The sequence below is a fragment of the Lepus europaeus genome, chromosome 10 (genome assembly GCF_033115175.1).
Source record: "Lepus europaeus isolate LE1 chromosome 10, mLepTim1.pri, whole genome shotgun sequence".
NCBI lineage: Eukaryota > Metazoa > Chordata > Mammalia > Lagomorpha > Leporidae > Lepus > Lepus europaeus.
In genome coordinates, this window is record NC_084836.1 from 25,046,214 (window position 1) to 25,061,073 (window position 14,860).

Genomic DNA, 14,860 nt, shown 5'->3' on the forward strand with positions numbered 1-14,860 from the left:
AACCTTAAAGGCGTTCTAGTATTCAGACAGTTCATTAACAAAGAGTAATGATGTAGATATTGGTTCCCCCCCCCCTTTCTGTGATGTAGAGAACTGACACAATTTTCTCCCCTCTTGTGACAGGTTGCGTGAAGAGAAAATGAAGGAAAAACTAAAGCACCAGGAAGAAAGGCTGAAAGCTGCCCTGGAAAGAGCAGTAGCACAACCGAAGAAGAAGGTATGTGTTTCACTCTCAGCAGGCCCAGAAACCCTCAACATGTGAGTGCCTGTGGTGCTAAAACGAACACCGTATCTAATACTTGCAGGCTGAACTGCAGTAAAATAAGCTGGCTTGCTCACAGCTTCAACTGGTTGCTTTCTGGTTCCTTGTTACTTTTGGAATAATTCAAATAATTGTCTATCATTCCCCATTAGACTCTCTTTTTAAAAAAATATTTGAGAGGCAGTGACACAGAACAAAGAGAAATCTCTTACCTGCTGGTTCACTCCCCAAATGCCCACAAAAGCTAGGCTCCTACATGAGTGACAGGGACCCAACTACTTGGGCCATCATCTCCTACCTACTACCTACTAGGGTGTGGATTAGCAGGAAGCTAGAGAAGAGCAGATTCCAACCTGGGTATTATTATGGGATGTGATTGTCCCAAGCATGTCTTAACCATGAGGTCAAACATCCATCAACCAATAATTTTTTAAATAGGTATTACAAGCATGTGGTTCAAAGTTCAAAAGATAAAGAATACTCAGTGCAAAGTCAATCTCCGTCAGTTCTTCTCCCTGGAGGCAGTATCTTTAAACAGTTTCATCTCCATCTTTCTGGAACTGTTCTGTGTTTGTGTACATATTCTTTTTGGTACAAACGGTGGCTCTAAACCCTGCTTCTTTGACTCAACATTATTTTGGAGATCCTGAACTCAGAAATGACATACAACTAGTGGGTCTTCTAATCCCCACATTAGAGACTACAGCTAAAGTGCTGGTCTGAGTCCTGGCTATCTGCTTCGGACTCAGCTTCCTGCTAATGCATCCTGGGAGGAGATCAAGGGCTTGGGTCCCCGTCACCCATGTGGGAGACCTGGAGTTCTGGGCTCCTGGCTTTGGTCTGGCCCAGCCTTGGCTACTGTGGGAATTTTGGGAGTGAATCAGTAGATCAAAGAACTTTTTCTGCTGGTCTGCCTTTCAAGTTAGGAAAAATATTTTTTTAAATGTCAGTAGTGCACCTGAGACAAAGGTGGAGATGTCCTATCAAATCTCATATCCAACAGAATATGGTAATTTCCTCATCCATACATTTAATTTACACAGCTTCAACTACAAACTAAAAACAAGAACCAAAATTCTAAGAAGGAGGGCTCCCAAGACTCAAAGAAAAACCTGAATTATGAGTACTGACAGATTTTGAGTATACAGCCCCAGAGAAAACAAACAGGTGTGAATTAGGGGCTTTCTCCCTAAGGCTCGCCTAGTGGGAACCCCTCCTAGAACCCATAGTAACACCAGCGTTTGATGATGTTGCCTGTCCCCGCCACTTCCTGTAAAACCTACATGCTCTGTCTTCTGCATATGGTAAGTACTCAATTTTTCTTCTCAGCTCGACCTGGCATGTTAAACATCCATTAGGTTATTAATCCCAAACCATATACCTTGCAAAACCAATTCAACAGTGGTATTTTACATACTTCAATAGAAATAGTTATGCTAAAGGTTATTATTTTACTTTCCTTTTGTTTCAGTTGGGAAGAAGACTCATCTATCGTTCAAAACCTCCATCTGGTAACAAACATACGCTACTTTTAGTCAGCGATACAAGAACAAAATCACTGGAAGAAGAATATTTTTTTTCCTGAACAGGAGCAGTAAGACATTATTACCAGCATATTCTAGGTATATTTTGCAGATTTTGGCTTTCAGTAATGGCAATATCCCACCTTATTACCTGTCCCAACCAATGTGAGGAACACAGGCCTTTATACTCATTCTGATAGACTAGGAATTATTTTTTTGCAGGTTTTTATTACTCATAAGTATTACCTTATAAAATCTAAACATTTATATCTATATATTTTGAGTTGGCCCAGTGAAGGCAACACATCCAAAATTAGTTTACTGATAAAACTATGTGATGAATGACCATGAAAGGTAATAATGGCTATTCTCTGACTACAAGAGAATTGAAATCATCTATTTTCTCAACCATTCTATTGGGAGTTCATAGGACACTGTTATTACTGTAGAATGAATATGCATCATAACAGTGTATAAACTGAAAATACGTGCAGGGTTGTGATGAGTTTAAAGCTGAAGAGAAAACTGCTAGATTATGGTCTCAGAACTTAACCGTGAGACTGGTTTTTCTTTCACAGTAAATTCTGTCCTAAATACTTCATTATCTTAAGTCAACAAAACATATGTTTGCAGCCTGTCAGGCACAATTTCTGTTGTGCCCTATCTCCACAACTATTTTAATTATCAGATTTTATCTGATTTTAGCTACAGCATGTACATTATTTAGCATATATTAATAGAGAACATAGAATTTGACTATAAGTAATACTATAGTATATAGTAATACTAAGAAAATGCTTAACATGTATACATATTAAAAGTAGCTCAAGAATATAAAAAAACAGTTGCTTTTAAAAGGTCTCAGTTAATATATAAGGGCTGAAATTCATCTTTAAAAAATTTCTAGGCATCTACAGGAAAAAAAAGTACTGGGCTTACAAAAGAATGCTGAATTAGCAGGATAGTTTTTCAAGCATTGGTTCTGTAAAATCATCCTTCAGTTGTTTCAACAGGGGAGCTTTGCATTTATTTAAGTACCTACATATAAATAGCTCACAAGTCAAGTTGAAAAAACAAACACATCTTTATTGTCTAGAAATATATATATAAAAAAAGAAAACCCCACCAAAGATGCTACTCTCTCATTTCACCATCTTCTTCCTCTTCTTCAACACCCCTGATATAAAGGACATTATTACACCTGTAAACAGAAGAAACAGTCCATTTTGTTAAAAAGCTCATGACATGTTTTTTATGTGTTTGTTAAAAATGGTATTTATGATTTCCTGAAGGGAAAAATTACTGGAACTTGGGTCTAACAAACATCTTTAACAACAAAGGGTACAACACAGAGTCACAAGACTTATCAACATTAGAACTATCTTGAGGATGAATAGCCCCAAAATATTTTATCTTTGACAAGTTTAACAATTTCAAAGATCTTGAAATCTAATTGTACAGTATTATAAATTAATGACGTTTTTTTAAAAACCAGTAATTTCCAGGTTGAAGCACTAAACATACTGCTCACCATTAACTTCTCAAACACACTAGTGCTGTTTACCTTATTAACACTTCACCCAGATGTCCAGACAATGCCCCATCTATGTATTCTTCTGTATTTGCAAGCTTGAAGTAAAAAGAAATCTATTAGTATCACTGTACAGGAGGAAATTATAAAGCACACCTAAAACTGGTGAGACCTTATTAACTGAGACCTTTCTATACCAACAACTCAAATTTATCTGTAATTAATAGTGAGAAAATTAGCTTTCTATTACTATTGTAAGTACTTGTTTCATGTTTATATAAACATTTAGTAAAATTAATGTTTATGGATATAGAATATATATTAAAACTTGTTTCAAAAAAGTTAAACTTCCCAGTTTGTGTAGTAATTCTTTCGTTAGATATCAAACAGCGTTTTAGGGAAAGAAGTCTCCAATTTATTCTCATAAGTTGTGACTAAAACAATTTTCTGAAAATTAAGTTCTCAAATCCCAAATATTAAATTTTCTCATAGTAATAATATGTAAATCATATAGAGGTATCTAAACAGGTGTACAAAAGCTATGGCTAAAATCTACCAGTCAACAACCAAAGAACTAAGATTTTTTTGTAAAAATGCAGGCACAGGGGCCACTGTTGTGTTGCAGCTGGTTAAGCTGCTGCCTGCAATGCCGGCATACCACATGGGTGCTGGTTCATGTCCTGGCTGGCTCCACTTCTAATTCAGCTCCCTGATAGCATGCCTGGGAGAGCAGCAGACAACAGCTCAAGTACTTGGGCCCCTGCACCCACATGGGAAACCGAGATGGAGTTCCAGGCTCCTGGCTTCAGCATGGCCCAGCTCTGACTATTGCAGCCCTCTGGAGAGTGAACCAGTGGATGGAAGACTTCTGTCTCTTCCCTCCACCTCTCTAACTTTGCCTTTAAAATAAATAGTTAAGATAAATAAAAAGTTATTTCTCATTTTACATCAAAATGTTTAGTTTTCCTTATACACATAGGTAATAAACTTGTAATTCTAAAAAAACAGTGCCATCCGGGACTCATAAAAGAAATGAACACTAAACACACTCATGAAGGCAAGGACTACATTTTGTTCCCTGCTGTATTTACAGTGTCATCTACACAACGGGTACTCCATGAATATATCTGCTGAGTGAGCAGACTCAAAAGCTGCTATCAATGTGGTTGGTCAGATATACTCTGTAACTCTAGTAGTTTCACTAGGAAGCTGTTAATTCTAAAACCAAATATTGGTGCCAGCACTGTAACGTAGCAGGTAAAGCCACCGCCTGCAGTGCTGGCATCCCATATGGGTGCCAGTTCAAGCCCTGGCTGCTCCACTTCCGATCCAGCTCTCTGCTGTGGCCTGGGAAAGCAGTAGAAGCCCTTGGGCCCCTGTACCCACAAGGGAGACCCAGAAGAAGCTCCTGGCTTTGGATTTGAATGGCTCCGGCCGTTGCAGCCAATTGGGGAGTGAACCAGCGGATCGAAGACCTCTCTCTCTCTATCTGTATAACTCCAACTTTCAAATGAATAAGTCTTTAACAATAAATAAAACCAAATATTAAGTGGGTGTTATTTTTGAATATGTAACACCCATACTATAAAATCCACTATTTTTTTTAAGTTTGTAATTCAGTAGTTTTGGTATAAAGTTGTACAACTACCATCACATATTCCAGAACATTTTTCATCAAAATGGTTATAGCTTTTCAGATTTCCCTATAGGCTTGGTAAATGATTCCTGTTTCAGGAATTTTCCTGACCAAAACCATGCTTAGAGTTACCTACTATAGTGGCAGATGTTTAAACACAATCTTAGCTCTCTGCCTACCAAAGTACTCCTGTTAGTTTTCTGTGTATGGAATCCTTCAATTCATGGTTGGATTGACCACCTGTCTAGGTAACCTTTAAAAATGTGGAAAGAATTCCAACTAAAAAAAAAAAATTAAAAATGGACAAAAACCATAAATGGCCAATAAGCAAATGAAATGGCCCTCAACATCATTAACAGAAATCCAAATCAAATCCACAATGAGATACTAATTCAACCCTACTGGAACCTTTATACTTGCTGGTGGAAATGCAAAACCAAAGCTGCTATATAGAAAACAGTGTGGCAGGTCCTCAAACACAGAACTGCCATATGACCCAGCAATCCCACTTCTGACAGCAGGGACTCGAATATACACCATGTTCATAGTAACATCATTTAGAGTAGCCAAAAGGAAGACGCAATCTAAGTGTCTACAGGAGGTTGAATGGGTTAGTGTGGCATACCCATACAATGGAGTCTTTCTCAGTCATAAAAGGAATGAAATCTGACACATGGCTATACAACATGGGTGACCCCTGAGTACACTGTACTAAGTGAAACAAGCCAAACACAAAAAGATACAATATCCCTTGGAATCTGGGAGATTGGTTCCCGAACATCCCCTCCGCTCCCTGTGACCAAGGATACCAAGATCTGAGGGTGCTTAAGTTCCTCTCTGTAAAATAGCACAGCATCTGCATATGAACTATACAACGTGCTCTCCTATACTTTAAATCATGCCTAGATTACTTATGATCCCTACTACAATGTAAATGCTATGTAAAAAACTGCTATAATGTCTTGTTCAGGAAATGACAAGAAACAAAGGCCTGTATATGTTTGGTACTGACTATATGATTCTTGCCAAAATGATTAAATTCACAAAGTAGAAAAGTGGTTACCAACAGCTAGAATCTGGGGTGTGGGGGTGTTACTGCTTAATGGGTACAGAGTTTCACTTTAGGATAATGAAAAAGTTCTGAAATTGGGTACTAGTGGTAGCTGCAAAACAATGTTCTCACATACTATTACTGAATGACATCTTTGAAAATGGTTAAAGTGGCCAAATTTTTATGTATATTTTATCACAATAAAAAAAATTCACACCAAACCGCCCCCCTCACTGGCCAAATCATTTACAGCAACTAGTTTAACCGACATACAGTCAGTTCATCAATTCTTTCAGCTAACCTGTCTTCCCTCTGAAGAAATGCTTCTAGTTGATTACATTGATGTTGTGCCTTTAGCATTCATTGAGACAAGAATTTCACTTGAAAAATATCAGATTTAAGCGCTGGAAAAAGGTTTGCTTTTGAAAGCAACTCATGTATTTCCCTTATTATATGAATAATCAAATGCCTGAGTCCTCCTCATTTTCCCACCACGAGTAAGGTCTGTGAATCCTGGCCTAACCCTGTGTCTCGTACCTAGTCTATCAGTTATAACATCCTCCCTGGCCTTGACTTCATTCCTGAATTTTGTTCTGTCTTTGCCAATTGTATGAATTATTAGTTACACTAAACCTTGGAGGAATAAAGTGGAACATAAAAAATACAGTGTCACCACCCTTTTATCTCTAGCTTACCTGCATGTTCATATAGCCGTCTACAGACACCAGGTAGCCCTTGTACTCCATTCCCCACTTGAGTTTCACCATCACGGGCTTCCCTGTTAATCCATTGAGGAAAGGTTTGGGATTGAGGGGTAAACTCTGCACAAAAAAAAAAAAAAAAAAAAAAAAAAAATCCATTGATTTTTTTTTTCCTTAACTTGGCTTCCACTCCTCACTCTCCTCTACCAATTCACCAATCAATATTTTGTAATATCCAAATGAAGCAAACTCTTCACTCCCTATCACTCTACTACCTAATTTTCACTTTTGTTTGTTGAAGAGCATCTAGGAAATTTAACCAGTTATCCCATTTCGTCTTCAACCCATCACAACAAAATAAGTGTTCATGCTGCACTGAGGAGACAAGCGGCACCTGCAGTCCTCAGTGTCCAAGCTAAGAAACAAAGGTGAAAGCCCTGCAGCAAACGTGTGATGAGGCCCTGTCCTTAAGAAGCCAGGGTGGGGGTGTGGCGCTGCACAGACAATTATATTGCAATGTAGTAAGAGCGATGCTACGCAGAAGGGCCCAGGAACTCAGGAAAAAAGAAAAGGAACGGGCTGCCTGCTCGGAGCAATGCCTCCGTTTTAAAGGGTGAAGCCTATTCCAGCGGGAAAGGGGACCGCTGGAGGCCAGGGAGGCTTCCCATCTAGAATGACCGGGGGTGACCCCGAGAACAAGCACGACGGTCAGCATCCCACACGGGGCAGACCAAGCTCGACGGGGCTGGGTCCTCACCCGACCTGTGCATCGCCGGCGAACCGAGTCTCTCCACGCTCACCTCCTCACCCCGAGGAAGAACCCAGACACCGCTACTAAATCACGGCAAGAGTAGGACAGGCAGAGGGCTCCACCCGCAATAACCTCCTAACACTTCTCCGGCGCAGCACGCACACAGCCGCTACGACGTGGTCCAGGGTGCATCCCATCGGGCCTGATGAGAATGCTTCGACGGCTGCCGAGGGCGCCGGGGTAAACCCTCCACACACTGCCTGGGTCCTGGCGCTCTCCTTACTCACCAGACCGCCTTCGGCCAACACCCACCACGAGTGGTGCTTTCCCTCCCTCATCTTTCCGGAGCCCCATTTCCCATCTCCCGGGCTCGGGTGAAATCCCCCTCTCCGAGGGCAGCCGCGGAAGGCGCCCCAGCGCCCCAGCACCCCGCTTGCTCCCGTGTAGGCCGGTGCCCACGTCCGTGAACAGCGCCTGACCGACGTCTGTCTCGCACCCGGCCCAGCTCGGCCGGTGCAGGGCCCGCACGGGCACTTCTCAGTCTCTGGTCCTGGAGCCCAGGACTCAACCTGGCCAAGTCGCCGGCGCTCAGTAAGCGTCAGAACTAAAACCCGAACGCGCCGGGGCCGGGGCCGGGGCCAAGGGGGGCTGGAGTCACATCACTGACCGAATAAAAGCGGCTTCAGGTGTGCGACCATGTGGGAAACGCAAACCGCTTCAGCGTTTGCTACACCCACACAGGCTACCTCTTTCTTCCCTGGACTCAGAAAGAAGAGGCAGCAGGAGGCGAGGGTCGTCCCAGGGAGGCGAGGGGCTCGCGTGCGTCCGCGGAACCCGCAGACTGGGAGAAAGCGGCTGGCGCCCCCGGTGCGCGGCGCCTCGCGGATGAATGGGGAAGGCGCGAAGCCGCCACCAGGCTCGGCCAGCCCGAAGTTGCCCTCCCGCCCTCTCCCTCTCGCGACTCCAGCCGTCCTCCCTCTCCTTACCATCACGACTTCGGGCTAACGTTGCGGATTAGACGCCGCCGAAGCAGATACAGCCCGTCCCGCGTGCCCGGAGCAGCTTCCCCCAAGGCCCAGACCTCCGGAGTTGCAAGAGAAATGGCCGCCAAACCTCAGCTTGACCTTTCACCTCCCACCACCGCTCTTTCGCCTTCTATGATTGGTCAAAAAGAGGCGCGTGCTGATTGGAGGAGGTGGCGCGGCCGTGTCTCCTAGCAACCAGCGACGCGTTCGGTGTTAGTGTTGCTCTGGCCGCCACCCAGAGGGTGAGAAACCGTGGGCCGGCCCGCACCGCCCCGAGGGCGTCACGAAGCATCAGAGGTCGAGCTTCTTGGCCGCGGTTTGTAACCTGCTCCCTTGCCTCGAAGGACGGGCTGTGAGAGGCCGTGTGCCTTGTCGCGCACACGTGATTTCTCGGCAGCTTGGCTAATAGGGGGTCGCTTTGTCAGTTTACAACTGTGAGAACGCGTCCGGGGCTCTCAGGTCCCCGGGTACCGCGATTTTGGGGCGCCTCTGCCATGGCCCCCCTCGACCTGGAGGTTGTCTATTCGGTAGCACCCGTTTCAGCGTTCTAAAAGGAAATGAGAGGAGCGGGCCTGGAAGCGGGGAGGTGAAACGCAGGAGCCGCGGCAGAATTCATTGCAAACTAGGGGCCAGGACCTCCCCCGGGCCGTTGCCCGCGGGCCCCCGCCCCGCCCCGCCGGCCTGGGGAGCACCTGCTGGGCAGCACGGGCTGATCCCTGCCCGCGACGCAGCCGCCAGCCCGGATGGGAGGGGCTGAATGCAGATCTCGGAGAACTGGCGCTTTCAGGAGGACCGCCTGCTGCTGGACACCCCCCAGAAGATGCGTTTGGACTTGAGCTTTCAGGAGATGCTCGCTGTGATTTTACGTGTTGTCGGTTTAAATGTTGAGCAGCAAGTCAGGGTGACCATCAGTGTGGTGTCGACCGAATAGCTGTTAGATTTATCCCAAAGTGCACTGGGTTTTTCCTGATTAGTCATCGTGTCGTGGATCTTCAGCTTTTAAGAAAAAAAAATTCTTAATTTTCTTTATGAGAGAGCGAGAGGAGATTGAGAGCGAGATAGAGAGTGCGCACACTTTTGGACCTGCTGGCTCAACTCCCCAAAGACCCGCAACAAGCCAGGCTGAAGCCAGGGGCTGGGAACTCCCAAGTGGGTGGAAGGGACCATCACCTGCTGCCTCCCAGGGTGCATGAGCAGGAAGCTGGATCAGAAACCCAGCGGGGACTCCAAGCCAGGCACTCCCATCTGGGATGTGGGAGTCTTAGGCGCTATGCCAGATGTTACACCCCTGCATCTTTAACTTTGCTATAATCTTTAGTTCCTAACTTTATGTCGGGCTCTTTCCCAATTATAGAAATCACACAGCGTAATCTGAAGTTACAGCTGAGATGAGAAAAACAGACTTGGCAGAGAACTTGCCCAAAAGCACGTACTGGATTTTAACCCCAAAACTGCTTTTTCTGCTTCAGAAAGCCACCTTTCAGCAGCTGAGGCCCTTTAGAAAATTGAATACATTCCAGCCTGCACAAAATGAGCTTGGATTGTCTTGTTACGCAGAAGTAGGAAAAATGCTGAGTGACCAGATCATTCAAAAGGATGTCCCAATTTTGACAACTTGAACATCAAATATGTAAAGACAGCCATGAATTACAACCCACTGAATAAAACAGGAATCCATGAGTCCACAGTGAATAAATGGAGAAAGTCTGATTTGGAATGGGATAGCTAACGCAGTTTCAAAGCACTCTCCCAAGAAACACTAATGGCAACAGAGGGAGAGTAACTATAGTGAGGAAGCTGGGTAGCTATCACTTTAATCCAATGCTGAAATGATGATTGTGAACAATGGGACAAATCCAAAGTATATGTACCACTAGGTAAGATGCAAAGAGCAGGTGCATTTCCGTGGTGCTCTTACCAAAGACATAACAGGAATAAGTCTGGAAATACCAGACAAACCATGCTGAGAGACTTTACTAAACAACTGGCCCCAGGGACAGGCCTTTGTCTCAGCAGATGAGGTGCCACCAAGGACCCTGCAACACCTGTCAGAGAGCCTGGCCTTGAGTCCCTGCTCCACTTCTCCTTCCGGTTGCCTGCAAATGTGCACCCTGGGAGGCCACAAATGATGGCTCAAGTACTTGGGTCCCTCCCACCCACCTGGAGACCTGGTTGCATTCAGGGCTCCTGGCTTCTACCTGACCCAACTTTGGCTGTTGTGGACATCTAGGTAGTGAGCCAAAGGATGAAAGATACCCCCTCTTCAGCCTTTTGAGTAAATAAATATTTAGAAAAGATCAACAACTGCCTGCAGTCCCAGCATCCCATATGGGCGCCGGTTCAAGCCCCAGCTGCTCCACTTCCCATCCAGCTCTCTGCTATGGCCTGGGAAAGCAGTAGAAGATGGCCCAAGTCCTTGGGCCCCTGCACCTGTGTGGGAGACCTAGAAGAAGCTCCTGGCTCCTCGCTTTGGATAAGCCCAGCTCTGGCCACTACGGCCATCTGAGGAGTGAACCAGTAGATTGAAGACTTTCTCTCTCTCTCTCTCTCTGCCTCTCTGTAAACTGCATTTCAAATAAATAATGAATCTTTTTTAAAAAGTACAGCATTACTGTTCAAATATTGTATAGCTATATAAAAGAAAATGATAGGAGTTTAAGTATTTATTGCTGAAACTTAGCATTTCACATGCCCTGTGTCCTGTCTTTTCCTGGATTGGCTACATCTCCTGAAATGGTGACTAACTGAGGCACAGTACATGTAATAACTAAAGCAGAAATGCACATATCAGTAATTGCTCATCTCAGTTTTCATGAGAAAATGCATTTTTTGATAAGTGAAAGAAACTGGTCATAAAGTCCTAGAAACCATCCTGAGGCTATCAGACAATTGGAAACTGCAAATCATTATGAATCCATTTGTGAAGGAAGTAATTGATCTCGGATAAAAAAAAAAGGGTCACCTACCTGTAATGGCTAAATACAACACTGATTTTGCATCTCAAAGGATTCAAGTACTATGCCTAGTACAAGTACATTAAAAATGGCTTTTCTTTCATCCTTGGTTTATTTTTTATTTGATCAGCCCCTTCCATGTAACCAAGCGCCCATACCTCATCCACCCCACAAAGACAAGCTACGAGCTTGAACTTCACCATCCTGTACTGGGTCTCCACTCTCTTCAATTCTGTGACCTCTCCCACTTTTCTCAGCACCACACAGCCATCCCAGCTGCTCCACTTCTGGTCTATCTCCCTGCTAATACGCCTGGGAAAGTAGTGATGATGGTCTAAGTATTTGGGTCCTTGCCATCCATGTGGGAGACCAGGATAGAATTCCTGGCTCCTGGTTTCTGCCTGGCCCAGCACCAGCCATTATAATTATTTGGTAAGTGAACCAATAGATGGAAGATGTGTGTGTGTGTGTGTGTGTGTCACTCTGCCTTTCAAAAAATAAACACAACTTTTAAAAATGTATTTGCTATGGAAAGGAGGCTTTGGGTCTTACAGGAGTGAGAATCACTAATTTAAAAAGAAAAGAAGGTCAAGAATTGAACCAAGGGGTCCAGCACTGTGGTGTAGTGGGTTAAGCCTACACCTGCAGTGCCAGCATCCCATTTGGATGCCGGTTCAAGTCCTGGATGCTCCATTTCCAATCCAGCATCCTTAATGATGGCCTGGAAAAGAAGTGGAAGATGGCCCAAGTCTTTGGGCCCCTGCAACTGCATGGGAGACTGGTAAGAAGCTCCTGTCTCCTGGCTTCAGATCAATCCAGCTCTGGCCATTGCAGCCATTTGGAGAGTGAACCAACAGATGGAAGACCTCTCTCTCTCTCTGTCTCTCCCTCTCTCTCTAACTCTGCCTCTCAAATAAATAAATCTTTTTTATAAAAAAAAGAACTGAATCCAGAAATACTTCAATGTTTAGAGGTTGGGTATATGACAGAGATCCAACAAGTAAGAGGAAACCAAGAGGGTGGTATGCTGGAAGCCAGGTGAAGACCATGCTTCAAGAGGAGAATGCTGTTGGCCGGCGCCACAGCTCACTAGGCTAATCCTCCGCCTTGCGGTGCCGGCACACCGGGTTCTAGTCCCGGTCGGGGCACTGGATTCTGTCCCGGTTGCTCCTCTTCCAGGCCAGCTCTCTGCTGTGGCCTGGGAGTGCAGTGGAGGATGGCCCAGGTCCTTGGGCCCTGCACCCGCATGGGAGACCAGGAGAAGCACCTGGCTCCTGGTTTCGGATCACAGCGCGCTGGCCGCAGAGGCCATTGGGGAGTGAACCAACAGAAAAGGAAGACCTTTCTCTCTGTATCTCTCTCTCTCACACTGTCCACTCTGCCTGTCAAAAAAAAAAAAAAAAGAGAATGCTGGAGCCGGCACCGTGGCTTAGGGAACTAAGCCTCCACCTGTGTTGCTGGAGTCCCATATGGGCACCGGTTCAAGTCTCAGCAGCTCATCTTCTGATCCAGCTCTCTGCTATAACCTGGGAAAGCAGTAGAAGATGGCCCAAGTCCTTGGGCTCCTGCACCCACATGGGAGACCTGAAGGAAGCTCCTGGCTACTGATTTCAGATCAGCTCAGCTCTGGCCATTGTAGCCATCTGGGTTCTGAACCAGCTGATGGAAGACCTCTGTCTCTGTATCTCCCCATCTCCCTGTCTCTGTTTGTAATCTACCTCTCAAATAAATTTAAAAAGATGAAAAGAATGCCACAGTCTATATGAAATGCTGCTGCTAAGCCAAGACTGACAAACACTCATTCTGTCTACTGGATTAGGCATTGAGGAGGTTGCTGGTGATCTTTAGGAAAAGTGAAAGTTTGATGCAGGTTTAAGAGAAAATGTAGGGGCTGGTATTATGGTATAGCAGGTAAAGCAGCATCCCACATGGGTGCTACTTCCGATCCAGCTTACTGCTAATGCATGTGGAAAAGCAGCAGAAGATGACCCAAGTCCTTGGGCCCCTGCACCCACATGAGAGATCAGGAAGAAGCTCCTGGCTCCTGGCTTTGGACCAGCACAGCTCCAGCCATTGAGGCCTTTTGGAGAGTGAACCAGTGGACAGAAGACCTCTGTCTCTGTAACTCTGCCTTTCAAATAAATCTCTTTAAAAAGCTTTAAAAGAGAGAGAGAGAATGTAATGAGAGATAAATAACTCTGATGCAAGAAAGTAAGGAGTTGATGATAGGGGCAAGGAAGTGTTGATGAGCAAGTAAGTAGATAAGCAAGTAATTTCAAGTGGCAGTATGCTCCATAAATATATAAAAATTGCCCCCAAAAGACCAGGGATCTCGTTTGGTCATTGTGCAAGGGTCACAGAGCGTGCTTATATAAACCAAGAGAAGGTATAGCCTACCACAACACACCTAGGCCATACGGAGAAACCTGCTGCTCTCAAACTGCACAGCCTGCTACTGTGGTGAGGACAGTAGGCAACTGTACCACGATGGTGAGTTTTTGTGTATCCCAGCACAGAAAAAATATAGTAAAATACTAGGCAGCTAGAAATTGTCAACTCTATTATCATCTTGCGGAGCCGCTACTGTATGTGTGACCTGCTCTTGACTGAAATGTCATTATGCAGCTGTATTGGTAAAAAGCCCCCAGATGAAGTTCTACCTCACTACCAGAACAAGATACTTACCCTCCCTACATCTTAGTTTCTTCTATCTTAAAACCAGGAATATGGGGGCCAGTGCTGTGGCATAGCAGTTTAAGCCAATGCCTGCAGTGCCAGCATCCCATAGGGATGTCAGTTTGAGTCCTGGCCACTCCACTTCCAATCCAACTCCCTGATAATGTACCTGGGAAAGCAGAGGAAGATGGCCCAAGTGCTTGGGCTCCTGTACCCACATAGGTGAACAGAAGAAGCTCCTGGCTCCTGTTTCAGTCTGGCCCAGCCCTGGCTATTGCAGTCATTTGGGCAGTGAATTAGCGGACGGAAGACCTCTCTCTCTCTCTCTCTCTCTCTCTCTCTCTCTCTCTGTCTCTCCCTCCCTCTCTCTGTAACTATGCCTTTCAAATAAATAAACCTTTTAAACAAAAGCATGAAAACCAAGAAAAAACCATGAATATGCACAAGACTGCTCATTTAGTAGTTTGATCACAGTGGAGTAGCTAAAAAATACTTCCATATGAAACAGTGCTTTAATTTTTTAATTTATTCTCACTTTTCATTTGAAACGCAGAGAGAGATTTTCCACCTGCTGCTTTACCCCACTAATGTCTGCAATAGCCCAGGCTAGGCCAGGCTAAAGCCAGGAGCTAGGAACTCAATCCTGACTACTCACGTAGGTGGAAGGAACCCCAATACTTGAGCCATCTTAGCCAACATAGTGATTTTAGATGGTACCATGGGATGGGTATTGAGCACAGCAGCGAGGTG

The 14,860-nt window shown here is 44.8% G+C and overlaps 2 protein-coding genes across 4 annotated transcripts in view; one reads left to right on the plus strand and one right to left on the minus strand.

Moving 5' to 3' along the window:
• Positions 1-2,090, plus strand: part of CCDC38 (coiled-coil domain containing 38) — a 66,833-nt gene extending 64,743 nt beyond the window's left edge. For all 3 annotated transcript variants that reach the window (XM_062203095.1, XM_062203096.1, XM_062203094.1), the window contains 2 exons: positions 124-217; positions 1,734-2,090. In XM_062203095.1, coding sequence (XP_062059079.1) covers positions 124-217; positions 1,734-1,847 — 208 coding nt within the window. In that variant the 3' untranslated portion in view covers positions 1,848-2,090. The remainder of the gene's footprint in view (positions 1-123; positions 218-1,733) is intronic.
• Positions 2,091-2,845: 755 nt separating this feature from the next.
• Positions 2,846-8,562, minus strand: SNRPF (small nuclear ribonucleoprotein polypeptide F). The gene is made up of 4 exons (XM_062203098.1): positions 8,442-8,562; positions 6,699-6,824; positions 3,350-3,414; positions 2,846-2,986 (listed from the first exon to the last, which is right to left on the minus strand). The coding sequence occupies exons 1-4, from the start codon at positions 8,442-8,444 to the stop codon at positions 2,920-2,922; spliced, it is 261 nt and encodes an 86-aa protein (XP_062059082.1). The 5' UTR covers positions 8,445-8,562; the 3' UTR covers positions 2,846-2,919.
• Between the last annotated feature and the right edge of the window lie 6,298 nt (positions 8,563-14,860).

Bases quoted from the DNA above. Each gene is read 5' to 3' on its own strand.
- SNRPF (XM_062203098.1), bottom strand. The intron at 3,415-6,698 runs GTAAGCTAGAGA...TTTTACTTCAAG, and splicing joins ACGGCTATATGAACATGCAG to CTTGCAAATACAGAAGAATA. The intron at 2,987-3,349 runs GTAAACAGCACT...TTCTGTTTACAG, and splicing joins CTGGGTGAAGTGTTAATAAG to GTGTAATAATGTCCTTTATA.